Source organism: Drosophila gunungcola, unplaced genomic scaffold (assembly GCF_025200985.1).
Source record: "Drosophila gunungcola strain Sukarami unplaced genomic scaffold, Dgunungcola_SK_2 000095F, whole genome shotgun sequence".
NCBI classification, from domain to species: domain Eukaryota; kingdom Metazoa; phylum Arthropoda; class Insecta; order Diptera; family Drosophilidae; genus Drosophila; species Drosophila gunungcola.
In genome coordinates, this window is record NW_026453257.1 from 62767 (window position 1) to 86000 (window position 23234).

At 36.4% G+C, this 23234-nt stretch overlaps 5 protein-coding genes across 8 annotated transcripts in view; 3 read left to right on the plus strand and 2 right to left on the minus strand.

The window, feature by feature from the left end:
* LOC128265124 (uncharacterized) overlaps window positions 1-23234 on the plus strand; it is a 190890-nt gene that overhangs the window by 48901 nt on the left and 118755 nt on the right. The gene's annotated exons all lie outside the window — the stretch shown is intronic.
* Window positions 1-23234, minus strand: part of LOC128265129 (uncharacterized) — a 175897-nt gene that overhangs the window by 21267 nt on the left and 131396 nt on the right. The gene's annotated exons all lie outside the window — the stretch shown is intronic.
* LOC128265130 (27 kDa hemolymph protein) lies at window positions 823-3221 on the minus strand. The gene is made up of 2 exons (XM_053000958.1): window positions 2949-3221; window positions 823-1765 (listed from the first exon to the last, which is right to left on the minus strand). The coding sequence occupies exons 1-2, from the start codon at window positions 3118-3120 to the stop codon at window positions 996-998; spliced, it is 942 nt and encodes a 313-aa protein (XP_052856918.1). The 5' UTR covers window positions 3121-3221; the 3' UTR covers window positions 823-995.
* On the plus strand, window positions 12664-14200 carry LOC128265118 (uncharacterized). The gene is made up of 3 exons (XM_053000937.1): window positions 12664-12690; window positions 12977-14037; window positions 14151-14200. Exons 2-3 carry the CDS (start codon window positions 13137-13139, stop codon window positions 14198-14200), a joined length of 951 nt encoding a protein of 316 aa, XP_052856897.1. The 5' UTR covers window positions 12664-12690; window positions 12977-13136.
* Window positions 17396-22657, plus strand: LOC128265127 (uncharacterized). 3 transcript variants are annotated; one of them, XM_053000952.1, is made up of 2 exons: window positions 17396-17647; window positions 21010-22657. In XM_053000952.1, exon 2 carries the CDS (start codon window positions 21039-21041, stop codon window positions 22383-22385), a length of 1347 nt encoding a protein of 448 aa, XP_052856912.1. In that variant the 5' UTR covers window positions 17396-17647; window positions 21010-21038; the 3' UTR covers window positions 22386-22657. The 3 variants fall into 3 exon arrangements, with proteins under 3 accessions (XP_052856912.1, XP_052856911.1, XP_052856914.1); XM_053000951.1 differs by lacking the exon at window positions 17396-17647 and adding an exon at window positions 20836-20960 and having other exon boundaries at window positions 21029-22657; XM_053000954.1 differs by lacking the exon at window positions 17396-17647 and adding an exon at window positions 20861-20960.

A 23234-nucleotide genomic window follows, 5' to 3' on the forward strand; every position in this document is an offset into this window, starting at 1 on the left:
GTAATTTTTTGTTTTGTTATGTAATTCTAATTATAAATTTTTTATTTTTTTTTATTTTTGTAAATTAAAAATTATAAAACTTTTATTTTAAGTCAGGGAAATTATTTCAGACGAATCCAGATTTAAAAAATAAGAGGTTGCTTTGAAATAAACCAATTGGATCGATGAATATCAATTTATCAACACTTAAGTTCCTTATTGATAAGCAATTTCAATTAAAAAATTCACGGAATACTTAATTTGGAATTTTTATTTTGTCCAGTGTGCATTTTTCAAATATATTGAAATTTAGCCCAAGAGTATGCCACGATCTGTGGCTCGAGGCTTACGTTCGTATAAAAAAGGGGGCAAGGGTAGAGTTTTACTCTTATCTGCTTGACAGTCATCGATCAAAGTCTTGGGCAAATATATTGAGTCAATATACTGAGTCATTTTTGCTGTTATAAATCCAAATTGTTATAAATAAACTTCCCGTGACAATTTTCAAGACAATAAATATATATGTATAAATATATGTAGGATTATCATACGTAGACTTTGCTTCAATAAGTTATTTATATACCAGATCTTTTTGATTACGATCGATAAAAATATAATTTTGTATGTAATGTGTTATCTTACATTTTTTAAGTCGACAACAAAGCAAAAGAATTCCCTAGAAAAAAGGTTAATCAGCATCAAAAAAGAACCGAGGCATTACATTTTCCATATTTTTTTTTATTACGACTTCCTCGACTTTTAAACGTAACCCCATATAATACATCATGTTTATAACCCTCCAATTCCGACTGGACAACCTTTGTTCTGGTTGGGCCTTGGACATTTCATTCGTCGTAGTATTTCTCATTTATTATAAGCAATTCCTTAGGACACATTAAATTTTATGGTACCGATACTCAATACCCACTCTTCTACAAACACAAACAAAAAAAAAAAAAAAACACTCGTTATCGCTATCATCGAAAAAAAAAGAAACCTAAAGAGTTTTTTGGCGTTCAGGGGCGCATCAGGAGCATAGTGGCGCCCAAAAGAGGGCCGGCAATGGAATATGCGAGTCCGGTGGCAGTATTGTTTGATTTAAGGGTTGCGTCCATCAGGATCGGTTTCTCGTTGGCATGGGCCTGCATCCAAGCCTGGCAATCGGTTTCGTTCTTCACGAACCGGAAGATGGACTGCACGATATTGGCTGGTGTGATCTCGGAACAGCGCTCCAAATGATGGAGGACACACACCTCGAAGCGCTGCAAGTCCACACAGTGGGTGGGCGAGAATAGTAGCTCCGGGCTGCTCATAAGACTGGGAACCTGTCCGTCCTTGGGAATATACTGATGGAATGATTGATTCAGGCAATTGCTAATGGCCTCCTTGTTGGCGTCCAGGCATTCGGGTCCCTGTTCGGCAACGAAGAGTGCAATCTGATCGCCACCGCGGTCACAAGCGAATCCCAGAAGGGCACCGCCGATTCTGGTGATCGTCTCCTGGTGACGCTTCTCCTCGGCGGTCAAACAATGCTGGGCCTTCTCGTTGAACTCCTTGACACAGGCCTCCGCCTCCGGGGCCTTCAGGCAGTACTTGTGGAACACGGAGTCCAGCTCGCCCTGCGGCCTCGCCAGGTCCATCTCCTCCTGCAGGGCGGTCAGATTGGCCACCCCGCTGATGCAGGCGCTCATCTTGGCCGCCGCCTTCTCGATCTCGTCGTAGAAGGTTGCGTTGTCCGCTCCATTCACCTTCTTGCACTTCTCGCGATACATTCGCTTGATGTCATCTATAAAAGAGAAATATATTAGTGAATTTATGATAATAAAACTTTCATACTCTTGTGAGAAAAACCTGGCTAGCCCTGCTTAAAAATAACCAAAATTTGCATCAACTTTTAATTTTTGTTTGCAAGAAGTCATTTTAAATATTTTAAATAATTTGTTGTACTATAAATATCTCCATTGTTTCGAAATTCAAATAGATGGTTACCAAATATTTAGTATATTCATTGGGCTAAGGGAAATCTTTCTTTAAAAGAGTTAAAGATTTTGATTAAACTTGGGCTATTAATTATATGCATAAAAAACTATGATATACCTGAAACAGAAACAGAATGAGAAAGGCATATTAGTGAATTGGTGGCTAATAAACTTGGATACTCTTGTGAGAAAAATAGCCTTGAATAGCCTTGCTGAAATACCACCGATTCTTGGCAAGTCTGCAGAAACGTATGATCTGTATAGATATGTTATTAAAATTGCCATACATCTCAATTGTTTCAGATCTTTCTTAGTTGTTAAGATTTGTGTTTAATAAGCACTTAACTAATATCATATAGATTATTCTAATGGTTGCAGGGTGATATAAAAAAAGTGTATTACTGTTAGTTAAATATAAAGGTAAAGTCGTTTCATATAGGATCTTTTTAGAAGAGGTGTTTTAAGATTTAATAAAGATCAATGTACATTTATGGGTAATTAGGAACGGATATCGGAAATCACATATTTTTATAGGTTCTATTTCCAAAAAGCAACTCCCTTTGTAATTATTGAAGATTTAAGTTTTGTTCTCGAATAAAAACAAATGTATATGCTGTTTGAAAGAGACAATTTCCTCAGTATCAGTATTAAAAATGCAGGAAATGTAATATTTTAAAACGATGTGCGAGTTATTACACTAGTTCTAGTGAAAAGTTTTGAAAGAAAGCCATACCTTTGAACTTTGCTCCGATCGAACAAAATTTGAATTTAGAGGCAAACATTATAATAAAAATATAAAATAATAATAAAAACCTAGTCCCCCCTAAACAATTACAAATCTATTTGTTATTTGAACGAGGCAATATGCAGACAAACAAAAATGAATAATATTGTTATTATGGTTCAAAACTATCTTAAATGTTCGTATAAAAAAGGGTGTAAATATAACCAGCTGCCGGTTATGTCACTCTCACTTCCCCAAAAACTCACCAACACTGACGTTTGTGTTGCGGTACTCCGGCGGTAAAAACTGGGCCGAGAGACCACCCAGCTGGCTGGGATCCAATTTGGCGGCGGTGGTCGCCGGTGTGGCCTTGACCTCCAGAAGCAGGGCGCCCAGAGCGGCCAGCAGGCAGATGGCCAGCATCGCGTACTTGTTCATAATGCTGGTGTTGGTGTCTGTGTCTTGGCTGGTGTTCGTCCGACCCGATCCGATCCGTCTGTGGTTGCGCGGTGCTCGCGAGTGAATGAAAGCGACTTCTCCCGGTCACAAAGCTCCAGAGCAGAGCAAACCGAAGCCAAGCGTCGATGACGCCACACAGTTGGTCGAAAGCTATTGAGAATTGACTGAAAACCAGAACAGTTCGGAGTTACCCCATCACTGGCAAAAAAAAAACCTAGTAAGTCCAGGTACTTCATACTCAATTTAAATATTTGTCGATTTGATTTTCATCCAATGCGTTTTTCAGTTATTTGAAATAAGGAAATAATACATTTTGTTTACCATTTTCCGAATAGATTTTAATATCTAAAAATGTAGTTTAAATTAAAAACATTGTCATTTGTTAATTGTATTTAAGTTAATCATACAATTTTTTTGTACTGTGCCCTTTTTTTTTATCTGTGATTTGCTGAGGCAATCTTTTTGGAAATGTCTATCGACTATCTTATCTTTAGCAAACTTAGTATGCTTTTTGTTGGCTTAAGCGAATGAGCAAATGTTTTCTTGGATTGTGGGCTGATTAATAAATCTATATATACAAATGAATAATTTGCATTAGTCAACGTTACTCTTCTAATATCAAGCTCTTTAATTTCAATATTATTCGGGTTAACAATAAATTCTTATTTAATAATATAAAAGATAATTATTAAATTAAGTTACAATTTTAGAGTGATATTCAGCAATTCTTTGTGACTCCAAATGTTAATTTGTATCTCTCTGTTATATTATTTTTAATGAGTTGTTTTGTATATTTTAATACATTTTTTTAAGAAAGTGAAATATTGTTTTTTTTTTAGTGATATTGGCCCACTGTGCTTTTTTTCTGGCTTTGTTCAACCAAACAACGCCAATGACATCATTCGCTCTTCAACCACTTATCTGTGAGAGAGCGAGAGAGTGCGAGAGTGAGAGAATTTGGATCAATATTCGCAGAGAAACGGGGAGTGTTGGCACAAAAAAAAAAAAATATTTTCCTGCGTCTGCTGTTTCTTTTACCGGCAACAACAATTCGCAGAAAAACGTGAATGATTCACCAGCAGACGGCTAGTCGAACCCTCTCCAGTACCCATTATTACCCATTACCGTAAAGTTAAGGTCGAAACGAGAATTATAAATGTGCCAAAATTTCCTGCCTCGATACTAGAACGCTTAATGTGTGTCCTCATATATTGTAGGTAGATAGCTTATCAACATATGGCTACTATTTATGTGCCTGCTATCTCAATTGTCGGCGTTCTTTGTTTCTTTTTTCGATTTTACCCCCTGTTTTTAAAAAAATGGGGTATATTGTTTATCGCATTCTGCAGAAAAAAGTTCTTTAACTTTGCAAATACCAACAAAAAAAATGATAATTGAGTTCTTATTATTGCGTCTTAAAAATAAGTATCAAGTATTAGTATTAATTCAATAATAAATAATACTTTAACCCCTATACGTTTTGGTCTAAAACTGTAGCCGAACCCTTATTTTTATGTTTTTTTTTTGATACTTTTGTGGTATACCCAATAATTTAAAATTTAAGTAACAATAGTTTAGTTTCTATGACAATTTTTTTATGGGTAGTATTTTATGAGTTAATCACCAACCCATTTGCATTCAATATTAATATAACATTAGTCTTCCTTTTATTTGAATTTATTAATATATATTATTAAGAAAACCTGACTTCCTAGGTATCGAACAGTTATAATTTCAATATGTTTGCGTTTGCAGTTGAGTCAACAATCTGTCACCGCACAGTAACAAAACAAGCCCCAGTCAGTCGATTGAAAATTAAGAACAAAGCTTCGATGATCGGGAGACTTGAGACTTAGCTTGGTAGTTCCTCGTTCGATTGCAAATGTGCATGGCACGACAATTCTCGGTTTCAGGTGTCTCTTTGTTTACGACTCTCTTCTTTATTGTTTAAGCAATGGATTTCTTAATAATAATAATATTTCCACACTGAGTGCATGAGTATGATATGGACTTGTGTCAAAACCCCCACACTGATAAAAAAGTGGAAAAGGAAAAATAAATATTTTACTTCAATAGTAATCAATCAAAATTGTAAAATAAATAGTAAATACAATGCATTAATATGCATGATTTAATTTTAAAATATTTTAATTAATGTGGAAAATATTATACTGAACATAATATCTATTTGATTTAAATGCATTTTATTTAAGTTAAAAATGGTTTGAGTTTAAATTAAATTTTCTTATCTAAATTAAAAATGTTGAGAATTTCATATTTAAATAACTAAAAATATTTAAGTTGAGAACAAAATATTTAGATTTACTAGTTTTTTTTTTTAACAGTGCACGCTTTCCCAACCAAGCCAGATTGTACAACGATTCTATTTTGTGAAAGATGCTCTTGGTCTCGACTTTGGGACTAAACTCATTTTAATTACTCACTTGCTTCAATGCTGGTGTGGGGCAATTCGACTTAAACTATCGTAGCGCGTACATGAAACCGGTTCACATAACGATTCCCACCGAACAAAGTGGGCAAAGTTCAGCAAACTGCGACGTAACACTACCGATAAGCTCTTAGTGATCCCGACCATGAATGAAATACACGTACAGTAATTGTTTTTTGAGTATATAACAAAAACGAGGGAACTGTGTTCATACTTACCACTTCACTACAAACTAATTTTTAAAACTAGAACTCATTTTGTTTTCCAAATACAAAGTATGGGTTTTAACTTCTTTAAAGATGGTTAAATGGCGAACTGATAAGAGGAAACAGAATTATCAACTGAAAAGACCTTAAAGTATGCCAAGATATCTGACTTTGTATAAATAAAAGTAACTTATAAATACTGTATACTTCTGAGAGCTTTTTGCCAAATGTAAAGAAAGGGTTAAAAAACTACATTGATTAAAAGTAAAGTAAAAATATCTTACTATTGAGTTCAAAATTTTATATGCAACATATAAATTAAATATTAAGCAATTATATTAAATACCATGCTTATTAAAATGATCATTCATTAATATATTTTAATTTATGTGCAAATTTTAATTCAATTTTCAGATATAAAAATTAATTCCAAAATAGTCAAATGAAAAGTTTTGTTATACCAGTGTTAAAGCTATAGTAAAAGGGTAATCAATATAGTTACAAAAACGAATGAACAGAAGAGCATGGTTATGAAGATATTGGGATACCAGACATTAATGAGTCATGAAAAAAGGAAGTTTTAAAAAGAGTGATTGATTTAAATGGAAAACCTGTAAGTGGATCGAATGCGCAAAAGAGGAAAGAGCTGTAATGATGGACAATCATAATCATTGGGGCTGGCATTACTGGTATTACTGGCATTTCAATATTCCGCATACGCCGAGTTGGCGGATGAGCTCCTTAAAAAGCCAAACAAATGAGCTGACCCCTCCTCTTTCATTCCTCCTCAGTGGGAGCTTTGTTTCTTTACCAATCCGGTTAGCAATTTGTGGCAACTGCACACACACACTCTTCCACACACACACACACACTTTCAGACTTCCACCCACGCAAATGAACGCTAGTGAATGGGTCTGCAGCTGGTCCGCCCACTTTTCCCTGCTTTTCTTGCCAACTGCCTTAATCAGACATCGTCAAGGACTCGCTGGGGGAAAGGAGGGCGGAGAGCTTGCTGTTTGCCTTGCTGGCTGCTTTATGAGCTTAGTCCGTGTGCTTTACTACCCAATTAAGCTAGGAAATACATTTAGCAAACTAATGAATTATAAACACACACACTCACACGCGAACAGCTTGCACACGGACGAGAGAAAAACGTCGGGGAAAATCTGGAAAGCGTAGGGAACATACCTTCGTTCGACCTCCTGATGTCCTTATCCCGACCCCTAGGATCCATTGATCTTTTATTTCAAATTATAAACCATATTTCAAGCATTTAAACTACAAAAGGTTCAGTTAAAAACATACTTCACTTTAAAGGAATATTGAGCAAATTTAAATCATTTTTGAATCACTATAATTATAATGAGAATCGCAGCATCCCTAGCAAAGGTTTAGGAATTCCATTTACCAATGCACAGCTTTCCTTGTTGCCAACTAGTTAAATATTCCAGATTCCATACGGCACCAGTTAACTTCCCTCTTCGTTAGCTGCTGCTGCTACCCCCAAAGTAGTGCCTTCTGCTCCAGAATCAAACATGCCACCACGCCATAGCCATAGCCATAGCTATGCTGTGCTGTGCTTGCAGCTCTGCTTGCTGTATCCTTTTAAATGAAATTAAGCTAATTTGGGAAACAGGCAGCGCGTCATCGTCGTCCTGGCCGAAATGGGGAATGGATATGGATACGGTGGAAATACGGCAACGGAACTTGTTCTCGCCGTGGAGTTTAATTCAATGCAGAAGAGGGAGGCAAACTAACACATGGGCACAAGCTCATGCATATGCAAGCCCTCTCACCCTCATCCAAGGACACAGTAAAAATACTATGAAAAAAATATAAAAAGAATAACTGTTTTCCAAAATATTTTGTTTTTTTGTGGCAAAACTATTTTTTTTCTTCATGTATTTGTTTTTCTATATGGTGGGGGGTTGTTAAGTATTATAATAATTCAAATAGTAGAAAAAGAAGAACTATTCTGAATTTTAGATTACCTATTTAAATAGGCAATCGTAGAATCTTTGTAAAAATTTTAGTAATCTATTAGTCGTGAGTTCAAGTCGCTTTTGCAGTCATTTTATTTTTTTTAATTTTAAAAGTTGAAGAACAATTCCTTGGATTATTATTTTTTTTTTCCTAATTTCATAGGCTTAACATATTTTTATGACAATTTAATGATTTAATTTGATTGCTATTTGTTTTTTTTTCTCTGTGTGCATGTGTGCAAATCACTGTTGTGTGTGTCTGAGGCGTTTGCAACACATGCTGTTCACGTCTGCGATTCCCCTTACTTTTGGCTACTATTCTACCACCTGTCCGCCGTCTGTCCGTTTGGCCGGGTATTGTAATTTATTATCCTGCATGGCAAAAAGGATTTTCATCAATTAATCATGCTGATGATGCTTCTGCAGCTAGACAACACTAACGCCCAGATTCCACTTTTCTGTCCGTTGTTGTTGTTGTTCGTGTCCGTCCACTGTCCGTTAGTTAGAATAAGAGCCAAAGTCTTCCCAAACTGCAATTCTCCTTTGTACAAAAGATTGAGGCCTGAATTATGGGCCACAAAACTGATAAATTAGTGCGAAATAAGTTGGCTAGGGTCAAGGTGGAAGGCTGGCTGGCAGCGTCCTGGTCAAGAGGAGTCATCAAGGGACCCTTTCAGTCTGGTGAACTCGACTTTAAGGTCTGCACTTGAGGCACATAAATAGATTAATCAACATAAAATACAGCTTTGGTGCGCCTGGCACTAAATGCCTAATTCAATGTATTGAGTTTGAGCTGAAAACAAAATTAAATGTCTTCTAAGCCTTTAAGTTATGTTAATTATTGGTTTCAATTTCTGTGTTTGTACTCCAAAATATCTTGTTAAAGCTGAAATGCTTTTTTTTTTATTGTGTTCTAGACAAGTGAAATGAGCTTAGTTTTGATTTATTTTAAAATTCAACTCAATTTAAATAGGTCGCTTTGAGAATATGATTCTTTATAAAAGAAAGATATGTTATTAAAAACAAATATCAAATAAAAAAATTGTGTAAATTATGTCATTACAAGACAACTTACAGCACCACCAAAGTTTTGTTTTGATTTATTAAATTCAAGTTGACTTAAATAAGTCGTCAGTGACTTTGGTCCTTCATAAAAGGTACCTCTGATTGAACTGATTATTCAAGATCTTAAAGCGGTTGGCCCACTCCCCACCGCAGGTGGCCTTGGCCTTACTGACTCGCTGCCCAAGCCCTGCGTGTGTGGTGTCTTTTCCTCCCGGATCGCATGTGCCATCCTGTCTGGGGTACCGTTATTTATGGAGTACGAGGCTAGCCAGTCAATGCACTCTGTGTGTGCAGGCATTTTAATTCGATGCCCGAGTAAATCTGCTTAAAGCACATGAATGGCCTTTTCATGGACGTTGTTTTCATCAATTATTCAAAGCCGGACTCTGCTCTAAGTAAAACCAAATTGATGCCTGACGGCCAAGTAACAACAGCCCAGCCCCAGCACCAGCACCACACAGTAAAAACAAAGTCCGAGCCCATTTTTCGTATGGTTTATTATGCAAAATTTAATTTTAATAAACAAATAGGGCAAATGAAGGTGCAGCTAGGTCAGTTGGACCAACTGCAGTCGTTTGGCATTGCCTTTTAGGTCGAATGATTGATTGATTGATTGATTGATTGATTGACTCGACTGACTGACGTACTGCAATTTTTGCTTCTCGATGTGGGTGGACCATAGCCTGCAGGACTATTTCTTCCTTGGTGCTGTTAAATTGTCTTATTATTTCCATTTACGGTTTTCAATTAGTGCAGTTAGATTGAGCAGTGCCCTTGTTTTCCCAGAGCCTAATGCCATGCCACATGCATGTGGAGAGGTCAATTTTGGCATTCAAAGTAATTGAGATTTCTATATTGAGTAGTGTAAAGCTAGTGACAAGAGAGTTCTTGTTTTGACATTGAAGTAATAAAAGGAAAATTTATGACGTGTTTGTACAAATAGCTATTTGTTGTGGGAAAATAGTAACATATTAGGTCAAAGTAATCACTTAATCTCTGCAGTCTGCATTAACCACTTAGCAACTTTGAGAAGCGCCTATTGCAAATGTAGAAAGTCTCAGAACGAAGACATGGTGCTGGCTCTTGTAAAGACCCTTTGTAACTATTATATTAAAGATGGTTTTTAAGTTCTTAAAGAAGAAAATAATATAAAATGTGTGACATGTTTGCAGAAATAACTATTTCTTTTGTGAGAACAGTAACATATTAGCTATTTATATTGTGACAACAGTAGTAACATATTAGCTTAAAGTAATTGCTTGATCCTCAGGATCTTAACATTTTTAAGAAGCGCATAGAGGGGTGCTTTAGTTTATGAAAATATGATATTAAAGAGGATTTTAATATCTCGCATCCAGCTGCTTAAGCTTACCCCTTCGCAGCTCTTCCCACGTAAAATAATTCAGCTCATTAAAGGCCACTCCAGTCGTCTTCCCAGCCAACTCCGGCCTTCTGAGTGGCTTGTTTTCAGTCAGCCACAGCATTTCTGATGGGGGGCGGCGGAGTTCCAGTTCGGGTCGGGTTAATTCGGGCCATAAATTTGCTGCTGGGTTGCTGGTTGTTGGTGGCTGGTTGCATGTTCCTGCGGCTCCTGTCTCCTTACTCCTTACTCTTTTCTGCCAGGCCAACTAAGCCTCGCCTCGCTGATATAATGTGACACCAGCTGCTTAATGTTTTGGTTAAAAGCATTCTAAGTGAAATGCAACAGGGCGGAGACTCAAGCGCGTAGTTGTTGCAGTCGACTTTCACCAGCCGCAGGCAGTAAACAAAAGAAGAAGGAGCGGAGCTTCCAGGAAGAGGTCGTGGCGGGCGCCAAAGTAAAGGCGTGCCCCTTGCTCAGGCTGGCAATTTGCTTAAGCGAGAGATTGTGCCACATATGAGCCAAGAAACACAAGTTCTAGCCAAGACAGTGGGACATAAAGCCCATATATCTCACGAATGTCGTGTTTATATTCTTCAAGTCGATCGCAGCAAAGTTAAAGTTATGGTTATTTTTATATTTGTTGGATTTTTATATTATAAATTAGTTAATGAAGAATTTGGTGGTGTTCAAAACATTCAAGCGTTTTACCAATCGGTGCACCGGATAACTTAAAAATTACTGCATTGATCGTTTTGATATTTGAAACACTATATTTGATAAATGTTTTGATTTCACAACAACAATTAAACGATTTTATTTTTTAATTTTTTCTTTAAAATAAAGTAAAGTGGGCAAAGCAAATATTTATGTTATAATTGATATTTTGATTTAAAATGTTCCAGAACTTCTCTTTTTTTTAAATTTTCTTTGAAAATAAAGCAGAGTATTCTTTTAATGTCATATAATGTTAATGTGTCATTGGTTTTAGGGAATGAATTTAACTGTTTCATCAAAATTTGTTTTTTTCACGAATTAATATTTTTTCCATTATTAATTTCTTTTTAAAAAAGTCTTAAATTTTCATTGATTTACAATTCAGATTCCTGAATGGTCGTTTTAAAAATTGACTCTACAAACGTGTAATTAATATCCGTGGTTTTGCCGTTTTTAGACACTGTTATAGACCGCAAAAGAAGTTTCGGCTGCCGCTTTTCTTTTGCCAGCGGCGGCTGTTGTGGCAACATCATCATCATTCATTTGCACCCAGGTGCGTTTTCGTGTGCACTCAGTACTTCGCCGTCACCCTGATTCTAAGTTTGGGTTTGGGCTTGGGTTTTTGGTTGCCGGTGTCTGTTGCACACCTTGCGGCAGGCAACCTTTCTGCGGCTCCTTGCAACGGTGCCACACACGTGAGTCGCCGTCGCCTCCTGCATGTTTGTTATTTGTTATTCTTAGAACTTGCGCCTTATTTCGCTCTGCTGGTTTTGTGTCTCTGCTTGAGTTCTCCAGTTGCTGTCTCTGTATCTGTATCTGTTTTGGTTTTCATTTTGGTTTCCGCCTCCTGTCGCCTGTTTTTGGGGCTTTGTCTGCGCGAAGTCTTATTTTAACGAAAAGCCGGGAATTATTGACTTTAAAATTTTATACCATTACAAATACAAATTAAATATAAGAATAGTATATACATATAAATGTATAAATTTATCCGTCTGTTCAGTACACATCCAAATTTAAAAAAAAAAATTTGTTTGTTTTGCTTATTTTTAAGTAGATATAAGTGCACAAAGATATGAGCATTAAAATAAGGAAATCGACGAATGTCTTGTATGCGCATTTTTTCGAAAAACTAGTTCTGAATCGGTGACTAAAATAGCATGAAAACTATTGAGCCGATATATCTGAAATTTGGATGGTCCGATTCCTAAATCGTTGGTTTTTTTGTTTCCAATGAAAAATTAAATTTTTATGTTTTGCCAATTTAATAAAATATGCATGTTTTTATAAATCCTTCAATTTAAGACTATATTATAGTCTTATTTCATTAAATATATTAACATTTTTGGTTTTCTATGATCCAGTTCACTACCATTTTGGTTACCGCAAAACCAAATCAGAAATCATTTACCAAGCAGATTTTCAATATTTTTAAGTAAATAAAATACTAAAACTTATGCTGTAAACATTTCGGCATCAGTTCAGAACAGGCGTCAAAGTCGCTGCGCTGTCGCAGCGCAGTCTGCAATACTTTTTGACATATTTCTTAAGGTTTTGGACTCCGGGGGCTTTACGATTTTTTATATGGCGGCTAGTCGAGGGCAGAAATGTCGACGAGATACACGCGCCTATTTCGCGTCTTATTCGTGATTATATTCCTGAAGCTGCTCTTTCTTTTGGGCCTCTATTTCCACAGCTACGATGGCGTTTCTCGGTTTCAGAGGCGTCAGCAAGTGGATATCTTTGATGAGCTGCTAGTAGATCGACGGGCAGGTAGGAGCCACTCTCTTTTTTTGAAAGGATATTTTCATGAGATACTAGTAGTTCGACAGAATGAATTTTTTTTTTTTAATTTTAAATAACTAGCCTAGATTTGGGTTTTAAAATTTTATGCAAGTTATATTGTTGAAGAAAAAATTATAATTAATTATATACAAAAAACATATTAAAAAAAAAAATATATATATATATATATAAAAATTCGGAACTAAATGCTAGATTTCCGTTCGTTAAGAAAGTCGCCTGCTTGACAGCCTTTGATGCCCAATTTCCATTTTAGAGCCCTCTTTGCAGCAGCGTTTGGCTTGGATTCGTGAGGAGATGCCCGCTGGAGGAACTGCTGGCTAGGGAGAATCGGCGATACCCTTTCGAGCACTGTGGACCTGCACCCGATCTGATGAACATTGATTTTCACAACACCTATTGGCAGAGGGCTATAAATGGTAAACTCACATCCGTATGAGGATAAGTTATGGCGTTTGATTGAGTGGCTGAAACTGATGCGTTTGTTGGGCGCCAGCAAAGTGGTGCTCTACGATGGCCAAATGCATGCGAATATGACGCGGGTGGTCAAGGACTATTTGGCTTCGAGTCCTGGCTTTCTAGAGCTACGTCCCATGTCCTTGGGCAGGGGTGAACCGCATGCACGGCCCCATTTCCATCACTATGCCATGTTGGCGGATGGCTTCAATCGAATACTGAACGAGATGATACCCTACAATGATTGCTTCTACCGCAACATGTACAAATACGACTATGTGGGTGTGTTCGATATTGATGAGGTGATAATGCCCCTCGGAAATCACACCACCTGGCCGGAATTGGTGAAGCTGGCCCGAGTTGTCCCAGACTATGAGAGTCGGACATCGGCGGATTGCACCGAATGGGTGAGCTTCTTTTTCCGCAACGTCTACTACCCGAGGTATCCGGAACGGCCGAAGGTCTATAGGAATCTGTCCAGCTCATTCTATATGCTGCAACATGTGGAACGCGTGCGGGAGCATTGCAATCGAGGGGCGGCGGCCAAGTGTTTGCATGACACACGTTTTGCCGTAGGTTTGCATAATCATTTCACCTTCTTTCACACCGAGGAATCGGCGTGTGCCGGCAAATCGGTGCCCATTGAGTTTGCCCAAATGCAGCATTACCGCGAACCCGACACCAAATCCCTGCTGATCGATCCCATTGTGGATGCCAGTATCTGGCGATTTCAGCCCCAATTGCAGGCCAGAGTGGAGGAGCGATTCCGGCGATTGGGCTTCCTGCCCACCGATCAGAAGTTGGCCGAGACTCTGGAAAAGCGACGAAAACGGGATGAACAGCAGTTGAAGGAGGCATTGGGTAATTTGATAAGGTTAAAAAAAACTCTTATTAGGCCAAATCGGTTTAAATCCTTAACATATATATCAGCATCTGCTGGAATATAATTTTTTAATTATTTGTTACCCATGCAGAAGTGAAGTGCTGGAAAGTTCTTGTTGGGGCAAATCGGCTCAAACTCTAAGCATACATTTTTTGTATTTTTTTTTATAATTAATTTAAGTAGAAAATTTACAGCAAATAAACTATACACCACTATAAGACAGCTAATAAGTGTACTTATCAAGTGCTTGAACAGAAATTGTTGGCACATTCATAATCAGGCTGCCGTGACGAAAATTTTCATGCACACAGTTGGGCAAACAGAGCTTCATAAGTGGAACTATTTGTACAGAACTGGGGAAATTAAATTATGCAAACGCTCATATACTTAAATGCTTAAAACAATTCATGTTATTTAAAATATGAAACAAATAAATGGGTCTGTTGTCAATTGGCTTTTGGTAAAAGTTGGTCATGTGATGAAGAAAAAACAGAGTAGCTTTTAATAAAGTTCTTCAGGCGCTTTGTTAAAAGCAAACCTAATGCTTGTAGCCGTAAATAAATTCTATTTTATATCATTAACTGGCACATTTGTTTTTGAAGTTGAGCACAGTATTGGAAGATGGATGCTAATTCAAGTAACAATTTTTTTTCTTTTACTTTTTTTACACTTTATTATTACACTTTTACACTTTTTATTGTGTTGGTAAAAAGAAAAAAAAAACTATCTAAATATTATGATCTATAGTTAAATATTTTTGTATCTTTTTATTTATTTTAAAAATGTAAATAATACAATTTTTAATTAGACTATTTTCGGATTTGATTTAAATATATTAAATTTAAATTAATAACTGAACCATATTCAACTTAAATATGCATTTAAATTAAATATGAACTTTTCTAACTTTGCACATTTATTTAAATATTTTTAATGCTAATGATTTTAATGATTTAATATTTTATTTAAATATTAAGTATACGATTTTGAATTCAATAGTCAAGTATTTAATTTCACTTTTTTTCTTATAAGCTAGTTTCTACAGCATTTCTTTACTTCAACTGTTAGTTTTCCTTGTGTTGCCTCTGTTATTGGTGCATTTCTGCTGTTCGACCGAGCAAGTTGTAAGAAGTCCTGAATGTTTGCCTCAGTTGGCCACGAACAGTTGGAGCTGCAAGTTGGCGGACCATGCCTCCTGGCATCTGCACTATGCACTATGTTTTTTTCTTTTTGTATTATGCATATTTTTTGTTTGTTTTTTCTTTATTTTTTGCCTTTCCATGTGTGTGCAACTGTTAAAACTCTTTAAATATTTGACATGATTTAGCAATTTTTATACCCTTTTAGAGAGTGTTATAGTTTCAGTCAGAAGTTAGCAACGCAGTGAAGGAGACGTTTCCGACCCTATAAAGTAAATATATTCTTGATCAGCATCACTAGCACAATCGATTTAGCCATGTCCATTAGCCATTATTTGACAGTTCAGAATAACGCTTTTAATTTTAGTAAAATCGGAAAACGATATCATATGGCTACCATAGAAACTCAAATAACTGAGCTGTAAATCATCATAGCTTCAATGCTTTTAAACATACACGCAAGTAGATTATAATTTTAATGTCTTCAAGAATATTTAATTATTGCAATAGCTGCAAGGGTATATGAACTTCGGCTTGCTGAAGTTTGCTTCCTTTTTTGTTATTGATAAATTCACCGCTCTCACACACGTTTATTTTATGGTTCAATTTCTGTTGATGCATTTTCATAATGCCCGATGCTTGCATTTGAGCTTTGAGTGACTTTTTCACTGCGTTTTTGTTCACAAAATGCACAAAAATGCACATAGAATTTAATTTAATTTTCGCTCTGATATTGCAAACACTCATGCACCATTTATCCACTTCTAATTAATTGCATTGCACAAGAACACAAAACGCAAAACATTCGAATGTGCTAACATGAACAAGTGTGTTGTATGGGCAAAAAAAAAAGACAAAAAACACGCACAGAGCTCTGAACTCTAGGCAAAAAAGCGACACAAGCTGCAAAATATTCATTATTATTTAGCCAAATGCCGAATTAATGATATGTGTGCAAACTGGCCAAAGTGTTGTTGGCATGCAAATTATGCGACGAAAGCCACTGAACCGGTGTTCAGTACAATTTTGTAATTAAATGTTTTAACACTAATCCAGCGACGGGCAGCGGGATTAGGAAACAAATTTGACCATCTGAGTGAAGTTCAAAGGCAAACAAAGGAGAACAGAGAACCGAGAACGAAGGAGAATGGAGAACAAGGGAGAACGGAAGCCAAGCGGAAGCGGAACCGGAAACGACAGGCAGCGACAATGGCGCCGCATCACAAAACTGTAACCGAAGATGCAGTCCAAATAATAAAACTGAGCGATCCGACCTTTGAGTTTCCTGCAAAAAATGATCAAAACGGATTTACTACTGGGTATAATCAATTTCTCAATAAGATGAGTATTAAATTAAAACCACGAAAGTATCAAATTAAAACTTATGGGGTTTAAAAATATAGTCTAAAACTACAAATATATAGTCTAAAACTGTAGTCTAAACTTATCGGTATTGATATGAAACTATTAGGTATAGGGGTTATATTACTAAGTATTGAATTAGTACTTATACTTTAATGTCTGTAGTTTTTGTTTTGTTTTGTTTTTGTTTTTGTTTTTTTTTTTTTTTTTTGGTGTAGCTAAAATCACTTTTCTTTATATATTTTATATATTTTTAATTTAAGTCAAAAGCTTGCAACGCAGTGAATGAGACATTTTCGACCCTATAAAGTATATCACTAAAGGAGTTCGATTAAGCCATGTCCGTCTGCGTTTGTCCGTGTTTTAAAGCTTTCTGGTTGAAACTTTTGCAAACGTTTGCTTATCATTGCAGATAGTATGCCATTTGGAACAGACCAGATCAGACAGATCGGTCGTCTTTATAGTGTAGCTCCCATGGAAACAATCAAATTAATAAATTAAAAAAAAAGCTGTTTTTCAAACTATTCAAAATATTTCGAGACATAGTAATGATTTACAATTTCGGAACTACAGCTTCAATAGTATTAAAATTGAACAACAATATCATATAACCGCCAGTAGAACGATCGAAAAATTCAGTGAAAAATCGACAAATCTTCACTGTTTTTGAAACATGTGCGCATCATAGCTTGCCGATGTTTGTTTCATTTCTTGTTTGTTATTTTTTTATTATTTCACCCAAATGTTTGCATCGCAATGAAAATAGATTGCATATTTCAGATTTGTAATTTATCTGAACCAGTCCTTAGTAAGCTTAGATATCTTTAACAGTATTAAACAACTTAGTTCTCAAAAAATTTGTGTTACATTCAAGTGCTGGGTAGAAAACCCTTAGAGATATTCCTGTTGCCATTTACTTTACTCGGCTAAGGAAATACTAGAATATTTACTAAGTATACAGTCTAAATTTTACAAAATCCGGCTCTGGAACAATAAACTCACTTTTTCCAAAATAAAGTTACATATACATATACAATTATAACTTAACTTCGGGCATATTATATGTTTTAAGCGTGTGCTAATCAATGTAAGTTTTGAAACCTTTTTTTATTAAAAAGTATTGCTATTAAATACATGCATTAGTAATACATTACGTAGAAGCCATTGCTTTGTAATATTAAACGAAATGTATTTTTGCATTTTCTACCTGAATCCCTCGGCATTTGGTATACCCCTCTCGCTTTAACTCATGTCGCTTGTTGGTCAGAGCTTGAATATCATTGGCGATTACACAGAATCCCGAAAATGATGTCGAAAGTTGGGTCAGTGGTGCAATTGAGTGGATCGTAGAAAGTTTCCCACTTCCACATACCCATCTTTTTAAACGAAATACAAGAATACCGAGGAACAAAGTTCAAACTAGCCAAACAAAACAGAACAAAACCAAACAAAACAGAGCTAAACAAAACACATACAACGCAACAGGGAGCTGGTCATGTTTTTTGTTAATTAAAATTGGCATAGCAGCATCCAGCAGCCGAGGGGAAATACATAGCTGGGAACAGCATTTTTGCATTTTCATCAGTTTTTCCAGTTTCGGGGCAGCCAAACATTTGGACATTTGAACTGAGAACATTTCAACTAGCGGCGGCGACAGCTCACACAGGTCATAGGTCACAGGTCACAGGAAGCGAAAAGCGAAAGAAAACCTTTGGCTTTCAACTGAATGACTGCCATTATTTTGCAGTGATTGTGTGCGTGTGTGTGTGTGTGTCTATTTACCTTTAGAGTGCTTAATTTTTCAATGGACGACAAGCGATTTTGAGGGCGGAGTCCTCGATTTATGTGCTAACAATAAATTTAGTCGACACTTTGGCCTAGCCTCCCGCCTAATACAATATTTACATCAAATTGGTTGAGAGGAGCTGGGCGAAATAAAAAATTGCAATGCGTTTTTCTTAGCAAGGAATCGAGGAGAGCAAAACGGCTTAAAGTGCACTGAGAAAAACTAAGATTCTGAATATATAAGTTAGTTGATAATATTTGTTTTAAATTTAATGTGATTTATTTGAATCACTTTATAATAGTGCAAAATCAGATTTTTTTCTATAAAAAGTACATATTTTTATAAAACTTGCAATGATATTTGAAAAATACTACCTACAGTGGGCACAAAATGTTTACGAACATTTTATATGGAATTTGTGTGTGTGCTTAAGCTGCATAAGATTCAAAACTTTTTTCGTAGTTGTTGATAATATTTGATTTAAATCTAATGTGATTTATTTGTATCGTTTCATAGGAGTTTAAAATCATGATTCATTTCTATAAAGTGTACTAAATTTTATAAAACTTGCATATGACATTTTTTAAAACTACCAATATTATAAGAGAGTGCACTAAAGAAAAGATATGATTCTGAATTATTAAGATTCTGAATTTTTTTTGTGATTTATTTTTATTATTTTATAGGAGTTCAAAATCGGGGGAGTAAATATTTTTACTACCCCATAGAAATAAGTTTAAATACTATTATACATTATTCAGTAGATAAGAAATGACTATTTTTATATTGGTCAGTGCATTTTCACTTCTTGTACTCTTTTCTGTTTCAGTTTTGGCTTTGCTTTTTTTCTACCTCCCCCTGGACTGTCATTTAAGTTAAAAGCGCATTTGTAAATGTGGGGGATGAGTTCCCTGAGCGCCTTTTAAAAAGGAAAATCAGGCACAATCTGCTCCGCTCTCTTTGCTGATTTTTTTTTATTTTTGTTAATGTTCTTTTGGCATTTTTTTATATTGGGGATTCCCCGCAATCTCCATCCGCCCTGGATCGGAATGTTGTGTTTGGGGCCAAAACACAGATATTCCATTAAGCCAAAATCGGGTCATCGAAAATGGCCATAAATCCATTGACCAAAACTAGGCCCGCTTTTATATTTTCACCGATTTTAATTCAGATTCTGATTCTGTTTCCAATTTCCGACTTTAATATATTTCATGCATGCACTCGAGATCGATTCGATTCCAATGTCTTCCATTTAAACTTATGGCAGTCAAAGCAAAATGAAAGTTTGCTCACTGGCTTTGGCTTGCTATTTTCATTTGGCTCAATAACATTCGACACGAGCAAACAAAAAAAATCTTGGCTTTATTTAAGTTTTGCTTTTGCTCCTTGAACTGGGTATATATTTAAAGACATTTTCCTATTGGCATTTCTCAAAAATTCATTAAAAGTATCTTAATCGGTAAGCTAGTCCGAGAAAAGTGTTACAATATTTTGAATAACAATTAAAACAATTTAATTAACACAATTTATTGCCAAGTCATTTATAAACAAATAATGATATTCCTCTATATGATTTATGGTGCTGATTTAGGCATATTTATTGCCAAGTCATTAACAAACAAACCTTAAATATTAACTTATAAAACAAATATAGTTTGTAAATTTTTAAACCTTATGATGAAATTCTTGTATATGATTTGTATATTCGTTTTTAAGATTCCTTACCCATTATTATATTAGAGTTTCAGGATGTATCCTTTTTCGATTGCTGATTAAAGCATCCAATTTTTGGTTTTGTGTGTGTTTGGTAATAAGTTTCCAAGGAGTAAGCTTAACTCCGCTTCTCTTCCCACGTCCAGGCTAATAAGAAATGCGTGATGTGTGTTACCCTACACTCGAGTTTTTTTTTCTTTTTTTTTGGGGTGTCGCAGCACCCAATGCGAATCAACGGGTGTGTAAATATTTGTTTCTAAAGTTGGCAGCTTCAGCACACACGTTTCGTTGTCAGTGGAACTTGTCCGTTTTTCCGACTGCCCCTCCAAAAGTGAAAATTTCCCGAGCTACAGACAATTTTCAGCTCACGTTCGAAGAAGCTGCTGTGTCCACCTTCTTGCGTAAAGATGGGAATTTTTGCATGATTGTCTCATTAGTAGGGAGATGATAATGCATCACGTAAGGGGTGAATGGCAGAGTTCAACTACGGCTTAGTTTATCCCTATCAACGCTGGCTTTAGTGGTTGACATTCGCTAAAAAAAAACATACATAGTTAATCCACTAACTTTTTCATCAATTGCGGCTTGTAGTTATTTTAAATATAATATTAAACCAAAATACAAAGTAATTCAAACAAATAGCTCCAATTTTTGCACATTAATACAAATATTTTAACAATAAATTGTATTTAATATAACATAATATTAATATAACATATTTCGGAAACTTTATCTAGTATTCGATGCTTTTGTTTTTTTTTTACAAACAAGTTGGTGTTGAGTTTTCCTTTAAAGCGAGCTATACGAAAGGTTTTATTTGAGGTTTGCTTTTGTCGGGAACACAACACAAGCACAGTGCACAGACTTTTTCAAAAATAAAATAGACTAGAGTAGAGTAGAAGTGAGTATTCTAATTCCCAACACACACAATCTGCCATCTAACCCTATAGATTTTTTTCGGATTCCCAGTTAAGCCGTCATGATTCCCAACAATTTTTACAAACTGAAGAACTTTGCCAATCCGAAAACAATGTTCAGATGCTACATCGACAAGGAAGAAAATCCATCTTCTGAGGGTCTTCCAAAGGTAGAAGCTACTGCCGCCGCTGCTGCTGCAGTTCCTCAATCCAATGCTGCTTCGAAAAATGACAGCAAGATGATTACAACACCGGCAGAACCTTCAAAAAAGGGAAAGAAGATGAACAAAAAGGGTAAGAAGAATCAGAAGCAGGATAAGGATCAGAATCGGGATCAGGATCAGGATCAGAACAAGAATCAGATTCAGGATCAGAAGAATGTGCCTCGCGCGCCCAGTGAGATGAGCAAAATCAGTGAAGGCCACACGGTTGCCAAGAATGAAAATTCAGATGATAAAAATGAGGTCCAAGAGAAGGACGTAGTCAAGGACAATGGCCAGGTTAAGAAAAGTGAGGTCCCGCAAGAGGAAAATCTGCAAGAGAAAGTTACAGAAAAAAAGTTGAGCCCCGAGCAAATGTTATTAGAGAAAAATATCGAAATGAAATTGTCAGAGCAAAAGATTTCGAACAGCATGCTAGAGCCAAGTAGTAGCCATTATTCGTACCCAACAATCAAATCTAGTAGTCAATCTCCAACCGTTCAGCCGACAATTGAGAAGACGGAAAGTCAGAATAGTGTTGATGTTACTATCACTACGACTCTCACAGAGCCAGGATCACTGGACAAGATGAAGCCTCTAGAGAGGGATATTAACGAGTATGATGATGATGATTATCTGCCTGAAGAGATGGAGGCCAAAGGACCGCATCATCCGTTGAACAACTGCTGGACACTGTGGTATCTGGAGAACGATCGTACCAAAAGCTGGGAGGATATGCTGCACAAGGTCACCAGCTTCGACACCGTCGAGAATTTCTGGAGCCTGGTGACGCACATCAAGACGCCATCGGAGCTGAAGCTGGGCAGCGACTATTGTCTTTTCAAGAAGGGCATTCGACCGATGTGGGAGGATGAGGCCAATGTCCGTGGCGGTCGTTGGGTCATCAGTGTGACCAAAAACGCCAAAAACGATCTGGACAACTTCTGGATGGACACGATGCTCTGTCTTATCGGCGAGGCCTGCGATAATTCGGACGAACTGTGCGGTGCCGTGGTCAATATTCGCAGCAAGACCAACAAGATCTCCATTTGGACGGCCGACGGGGAAAAGGAGCCGGCTGTCCTCGAGATTGGAAGCAAATTGCGCGAGAGTCTGCACATGGACAAGGCGTATGTGCTGCAGTATCAGCTCCACAAGGACATCAAGGTCAAGCAGGGGACCACCATCAAGACAACATATAACCTATAGCACCTTTAACCACAAACCTCAAGCATCAGGTCACGTTTTAATTATTTTCAGTATTTTTTTTAACCCAAGAACACTAAATCACTAAACCTATTGTAATTAACCAAATCATTCGGAACCCATTCGACCATCCGCCGGCATACGTTGGCCCGAGATGTCAGTTGGATGCCAAAATTGCAGTCAAGTCTTTTTCCTCGTACACGTTGTACATGTTAATTGTAGCCTTGTTCTTGTAAAGCGTTGAAATATATGCAAACAAATTAGTTTTGAGTTATTTCAAATTAGGGATGAAATTTTTTTTTTTTTTTTTTGGTTGGGAATGCACCTACATTATTCAAAAAAATTCCTGTTTTAATGTAAGTATTTGTTAAGAACTGAAATCTCTAACAAAAGGTTTAAAAATACGATTTTTTTTACAAACCCAAAAGGTTTATCCCATCCGATAGTAATGTTATTTTCAATTTTAAAATCAGCAGAAACAAAGTGTTAAGACAACTTTAGTGTCTTCATATACATTTTCTAGCAATGATTTTTTTATATCTGGATGCAAGCCTTTTCCTTTTCGCCCATTTTCACCAAGTCCAGCAGTTTCCATTTAAAAATGCAACATTGTATGCCTCAATTTTCACAGTCGCAGTCGATGTACTTGATGTTCGTTGACTGCTCCGCTGGCTGTTCACCATTTGAGCATACAGAAATTGGTTGCCTCTACAACGGACATGGGACATGGGACATTTGGACTTTTGGACATTTGAACGTTGGATATCGGACGTTGGACTTATTTGGCGCACGCCGTCACAAAACTTGGTCGTGCTCAATTGTTTGATTTATTGACGTTTATTGGCAGTTGGC